A 6,204-nucleotide genomic window follows, 5' to 3' on the forward strand; every position below is an offset into this window, starting at 1 on the left:
AAAAGCTGCCTCCTTTTGGACCCAGTGGAAGTATCCTCAGAGCATTTCTCCAGATTTAATATGAGGCACTTGGAGGCTGTTAATCTCAGCTGTGGACAGCCAGTAATGGGCATGGCTCCACCCACTGCTAACGCTCCATGCCTTAGCGTAGGCTAAAGGAAATGCTAGAACATCATCTGATAAAGTGCAACACACATTCATGGCAAAAATAAGTCTTTGTGGGCTAGGGGTGTAGCTCAGTGGCACGATGGCAATCCAGGCCCTGGATTTGATCCCTAGTTCTGCAAAAATAAACTTTAAAAATAAAGTAGAATAAAAATAAATCTTAGCAAACTAAGAAAAAGAGGAAACTTCGCCTTGATTCAAGGTGCCTCTCAGAAACCTAGAACAAGAAGTATTTTCAATAGTGAAATAATGGAACCATTCCCATAAAACAATAAAGGAACTCTTTTATCATTGAATCTTTTCAACATGTATAAAGGCTCCTGAGCCCTATAAAAAGGTAAAAATTCAAATATAGGAATTATGAGTCTCATAAAAGAACTGGAAAAATTTCCATTATCTGTAAATACCATCATATATTTATAAAACATAAAAGAGCCAATTTTATTAAAAGAATTAATGGAAAAAATGAGAATCTAAAGAGACGGTTGGGCGTAAGGTCAACAAAAAAAATAAATTGCATGCTTTCTCACAAACCAACAATAATTAATTTAAAATGTGAAAAATTATAGTATCAGTAACAAATAAAACCATAAAATAAAGAAAATAAACCTAAGAAGAAGTGAGGAGACAGGGCATAGTGATTCATGCCTCTAATCCCAGCTACTCAGGAGATGAAGATAGGAGCATCATGAGTTTGAGTCCAGCTCAGGCAAAGTTTTACAAGACCCTATCTCAAAAACGAAATAATCTAGGGGTGTGCCTCAAGTGGTAGAGCAGTTGTCCAGCATGTATAAGGTCCTGGGTTCAAACTCCAGTATTGCAAAAAGAAAATAAAAGAAGATACATCAATTTCTAGAGAGGCTTAGACTGTTCATATATAAAATAGGGAATATATGCTTCTCCTTCTTGATTTTCTAATTTTGGGAAAGACTCAACAATTTGTATGCTGTGTCCTGAGCACATATGGGAGTGATCGGATTAAAAATTAAAATTCCTGGGATGGGGATGTGTCTGAAGTGTGCACTTGCACATCCATGAGTTCAAATCTCATTACTTCCCTCCCCATAACATTCATGGAAGAGTGAGAAACAGCCCCCACCCCCCGTTTCCATCTGGTTTTGTTCAAGAGCTTCTTTTTGTCCAACAAAAGACATGAATATAGTGAGAGAATATTGAAAGGTGTATTGGGGACAGAGGAGCCTCTGGAGACGAGATGGATGGTAGCTCCCTTGTAGGATTCAGTTCCATTTCCACATAGCCCTGGGGCATGGGGCATCGTCCCATTCCATGTACTTGAGACTGGAGTGACCCTCAGAGGCCCAGGACTGCACATTGACTGCCATTTCCACCACTGCCCTGCGTAAACCATCCAGGTTACTGAGTGGGGAGGCATGGGATCACCACCTACAAATGGACCACATGGACTCAGGCTAGAAGCCATCAACACTCAAGTCCATATGTTCTTCCTGATGTTTCTGTAGTTTTCCATCCCCCTGTACAACCTGAAGGAGGAGATCAAGTTGCACCTCCCACCAAACTAAGCAAGTCCTGAGATTGGCTTTTCAATTCTTCAGGCAAGTGGGGGCTCAAAGCCAGAAGTAACTTGACTTCCATAAATACAGAAATGTGAAGCTTCGTGGAACCGAAGCAAAGGAAACTCATGTTAACACACGTATGACTTATTACATCATCTCCACTCAGCTCAAGGGCGGGGTAATTATGAGTATGAGCTTCCGGTCAAGGTGGAAGGGTTCAGATCCAGCCCCTGCCATCCACTGTATGTAATAATACTCAAGACATTGAACTTCTCTAAACTTCAGTATCCTTGTATAATACCTTGTATGGTATTATGCAAGACAAAATTAATAAGAAGTTGAGGAAGTGCTGGCCAAAGTGCTTGATATGCACTGTGCACTCAATGAACAGTCTCTTTTTGTTGTGGTAGTAATTTGGGTAGTTACAGCAATGGTAATAATTGTAACAGCAACAAAGGTATTTTATTTATTCATAGATGAAAAAACTAGGCTCAGGGAAAGTCACAGGATACCTAGCCCATTCCTAGACAAAACCTAAGACCTGGTTTTGATTATAATGAAAGAGCTGAAAACAGAACCAGTGGTGTGGTTAGTGGTGTGAATGCCTTTGTGAAGTGTGAAGTGAGGTGGGGATGTTTTCCTTAGCAGGAAGTTACTTGGGTTAGGTCTGGGGTGGGAGAGGATCTTCCCTAGAGGACAAGATTGGCTGCTATTAGGTCAGGAGGCTGAATTGGCACCCCAGAACTCAAGGGAGTGAACCATGCATACCAAACAGTAGGTTCAAGTTCCATCAGCTCTGTTCTGGAATATCACCTGGCTCCCTGATTTCATGGAGACCAGGTTTGCCCCAAAGAGCCCAGGTGCTAGGTCATCCTGATTGGGTCCTTAGCTGTACACATTAGGAATTTCCCAGGAGTCTGGCTGTCATTATGTTTAATCTTGATGGGACAGGGGACAGGGTACATGGCAGAGGGAAAGTAGAAGGGCCAGGAAGCAGGCAGCCTCTGTGTGATTTGGTGTGTCCTTCCATCCTGGGACTCATGGCCACTGTCTACAAATGAAAGAACTGGACAAATGAGGAAGAAGGAGGTCACCATCTCATAGTGAAGGCCAGGGTTGGAAGTGGCTGCTTTCAGTGTGTGCTCAGAAAGGATTCCCAGGGAAGCGTCAAGATGGGTTAGTGATTATGGGGAAGAGTCAGGGCTCATCTGGGAAATGAAGTGACTAAGGATACCTCTAGCTCTAATAGCCACAAATAAATTTGGTTGAATAAGCATTGCAGCATCTCACAGACGAACTACATCTTCAGGATGGAGGCTGAAAGGCAAGGCAGGATCTTTTCTATCTTGTCATCTAGATGCCTGTTCAAAACTCACAGATAGCCAATCGATACTGCAGACAGTTTTTGTCATTCCATGACCCATCTGTGTACATTTCCACACACTTCTCTTTGCCTCGACCTCTGGGCTCCCCTCGGTACCAGTTGGTGTAGTTCACAGGGGCCCCATCCAGGTAGTAGAAGTCTCCAGGGGTCTCTCCCTCGACCACGCCCAGGTAGGCATAAGTGTTGTGCTTCTTCACAATGCTTGCAATGGCTTTGTTCTCCTCGGGACTCCTTGGAACAGCAATATTGCCACCTGCTCTGGCACATGACTCTCGAATGGCATCGAAGTTGACAGACTGCCCACTGGTGGAGAAGACTTTCTCTCCCACTACCAGCATGGACCCCTGCAAGCTGAGGACTAAGAGCAAAGGAGTCTGGGTCAGACCACCAACCTCTATCAATGTCCATCTGGTGTACTCAGGCTTCTGCCAGTGTGTTCCTGCAACCTCTACATCTCTGCCTCTTTCTATGCACTCCTCTTCCAATCCCAGTTTTTGAAATTCCTCTCTCTGCTCTTATTCATCCATTCATTCACTCACTCATTTAGCAACTACTTATGTCCAGAACCTGAAAATTTCTGGGATTCAACAGAAAGCACAATAAGCAAAGAATGTGCTTTTCCAGGACATTGGGAAGAAATCTGTGTTGGCTTCTGTCTGCTGTGGGCCATTCAGAGACACCAGAAAAGGAAATAAGCATTCCTTCCTCCAAGTCCTGCATGTCCCCACTTGCTTGTCTGGCCTCTAGGCTCTGGAGGATGGGGGTGAGAGGGCTGTGAGAGACCTGAACCCTGTGAGACCCCCTCTCCTGTACCCTTACCTCCCATTGATTGCTGGATTTGATGTCTGAGCTCATGGAGTTCGGTTTGGAGCTCCTCATCCAGGTAAGCTGGGAGCCCTGTGGAGAGACACCACACTCAGGATGAGGGGCAAGCTGACAAAGATCCCCACTTGCTACCAAGCAGGTGTTTTGACAGCTGCAAGCCTAGAACTCTGCCCTTTAATTGTCCACACCCACAGCCCAGCCCCTCGTTGCAAGGGTCCATGAGGCGGAATGCTTCCTCATTCCCTGTGCACCCATCTATCCATGCAGCCTGTCAGTCCCTTCCTGAATGTCTTCCTTGTGGTATCCCTTGAATGGCTCCACCTGTGCACTTCTGTGTGGTTTTCTGGTGTGTGAAGATGGCCTCTCTACAACCCTCCACCAAGGGTAACTGTGATGATCTCTGCATTCTTCTGATGGACCTTGACCTTTCCTACTCGGAGCTCTGGAGCTCCCCTCTGCTCCTTTCCTCCTCAGAGCTCCTGATTGCACTCTCTGCCTGGATCCCAGGGCCAGGTAACCCTGTATATGTGTCGAATGGCCCAGAACCCTGCCTCCCAGTACTGCCCCTCTTCCCCCATCTGATACCTTGTGTCACTCTATCAGTGGTTATGATGCATGGAGCACTTCCTACACCCATCCATCCCTGAATTGTGACCACTTTACCTTGACACCTCTGATACTTAGGTTGAGCAGTATGCCTTGGACACCTGCCATCCCCAAGGTAACTGACCATATGGGCACTGTGCCCATGTCACTACTGCCCATTTGCCCCTCTCAATCCCCACTCACCTGGAGGCCCCCTCTCGCCAGGCTCTCCCTTGTCTCCATGCTCTCCAGGGGCACCAGGGGCTCCAGTCAGCCCATCACGCCCAGGGAGCCCTGGCATTCCTCCAGGGGGACCCATGGGGCCTGCAGAGAGAAGTGGACACAGATGTGTGGACCTCCATTATAATCTGGACTGACTCACCTGCTGCTCCATGGGCACTTTAAGGACGAACTCTTCAGGATGTTCTAGCCTAAGGGCTCCAGGCAACTCCCACCATGTCCTACCCACCTGTCTCTTGGACCTAGCCTAGAGTCCTAAACAGATGGGCCTCTTGAAAATGGGTCCCGATCCCTCAGCTGAGGGTGGAGTCTCCCACACAGTACCTGGAGGTCCAGGGTCTCCTTTGATACCATCTCTCCCATCTCTACCAGGCAGGCCATGGGTTCCTGGAGTGCCAGGGATACCAGGGCTTCCAATACAGAATTCTGTCCCATTGCACATGACGCCAGAAACCACAGTCAAGATGAGGGTGAGGGCCAAAGAGTACAGCGACATGGTTCCTGCTCCAGCTGCTTTTTCTGCAGAAGGGAAGGGCCATTGGCTCATCTGCAGCATTTGCAAATGTCTTTCCCCATAACTCTCCCGCCTCTGTTGTGTTTTGTCAGGACTCCAGGATATGGCAGAGGCTGAGGGACAGGCAGGTCCAGACAAGAGTGCTGGGAAGACCCGAACTATCCTCGCTCAGAAATCCCCAGCATCCTTTGGTATATAACATGGTCTCATGCGCCATCCCACTGACTTGAGGTTGTACGGTCCCTGGGCAGGTGAGGAGTAAAGAGCTTTGGAAAGTCAGAAGCCTGAGTTCACATGGAGTCTCTTTTCTGTTAGCGCCTCACTGTGGGAACTCACTGCACCTCTCTGACCTCAGCTGAAGCTGCTGTGCTCAGAGACAATCTGGTAATTGTTAGGAGGTGGGACACAGTTATTCACTCACTGACTTGTGCCCTTTTGGGGGGTTTTAAGGGATTGTGGTCCTGAGGATAAACAGATGACTGAGGTCCAATCCCCCACCCTCACTCCATGGTCAATGATGGGAAGTCCCCTCCTTCCCAGTCTGGCCTTTAATTAGGCCTGTGGCTTTTAGGCTGAACCCTTACATGGAGAACAACCCAGGGGATGGAGCTGAGCTTACCGTCACACAGAGGCTCCAGGCTGCATGGGTCTCTGCCTCCAAGTCACAGTGGAGAAGTGGGCAGCACCATTTATAGGATGTGGACTGCCAGACTTCCTCCCCACCCCTTTCACAAGGGCCTCTACTCCAGGGAGGGCTAGGTGGGAAGCAGCCATCTTGTTTACACAGCTCATTTCCCTGCAGAGCACTCAGCTGGAAGAGCACTTAGGAGCCTTGAAGGGAGCACGGAATCTGCTAAGGGAAGTCTCCCTTTGGCGGAGGTCACCTACTCTATTCGTAACAAGCTTTGCTAGCAGGGGAAGATGAAAGCCTCCAGCCACCAATGGAGGTCCTTTTA

The 6,204-nt window shown here is 47.6% G+C and overlaps 1 protein-coding gene across 1 annotated transcript; it reads right to left on the reverse strand.

The window, feature by feature from the left end:
• Window positions 1–2,140: 2,140 nt before the first annotated feature.
• Window positions 2,141–6,003, reverse strand: LOC109699849 (pulmonary surfactant-associated protein A). Its single transcript, XM_020184721.2, has 5 exons — window positions 5,868–6,003; window positions 5,059–5,253; window positions 4,699–4,818; window positions 3,904–3,981; window positions 2,141–3,442 (listed from the first exon to the last, which is right to left on the reverse strand). The coding sequence occupies exons 2-5, from the start codon at window positions 5,228–5,230 to the stop codon at window positions 3,066–3,068; spliced, it is 747 nt and encodes a 248-aa protein (XP_020040310.1). The 5' UTR covers window positions 5,231–5,253; window positions 5,868–6,003; the 3' UTR covers window positions 2,141–3,065.
• Window positions 6,004–6,204: the final 201 nt, after the last annotated feature.

The sequence above is a fragment of the Castor canadensis genome, chromosome 7 (assembly GCF_047511655.1).
Source record: "Castor canadensis chromosome 7, mCasCan1.hap1v2, whole genome shotgun sequence".
NCBI lineage: Eukaryota > Metazoa > Chordata > Mammalia > Rodentia > Castoridae > Castor > Castor canadensis.

Coding starts and splice junctions, on each gene's coding strand:
- LOC109699849 (XM_020184721.2), bottom strand. CDS start 5,230: ATGTCGCTGTACTCTTTGGCCCTCACCCTCATCTTGACTGTGGTTTCT. Junction 4,819..5,058: donor AGGAGACCCTGGACCTCCAG/GTACTGTGTGGG, acceptor TTCTCTCTGCAG/GCCCCATGGGTCCCCCTGGA. Junction 3,443..3,903: donor AATCCAGCAATCAATGGGAG/GTAAGGGTACAG, acceptor CTTTGCTCTTAG/TCCTCAGCTTGCAGGGGTCC.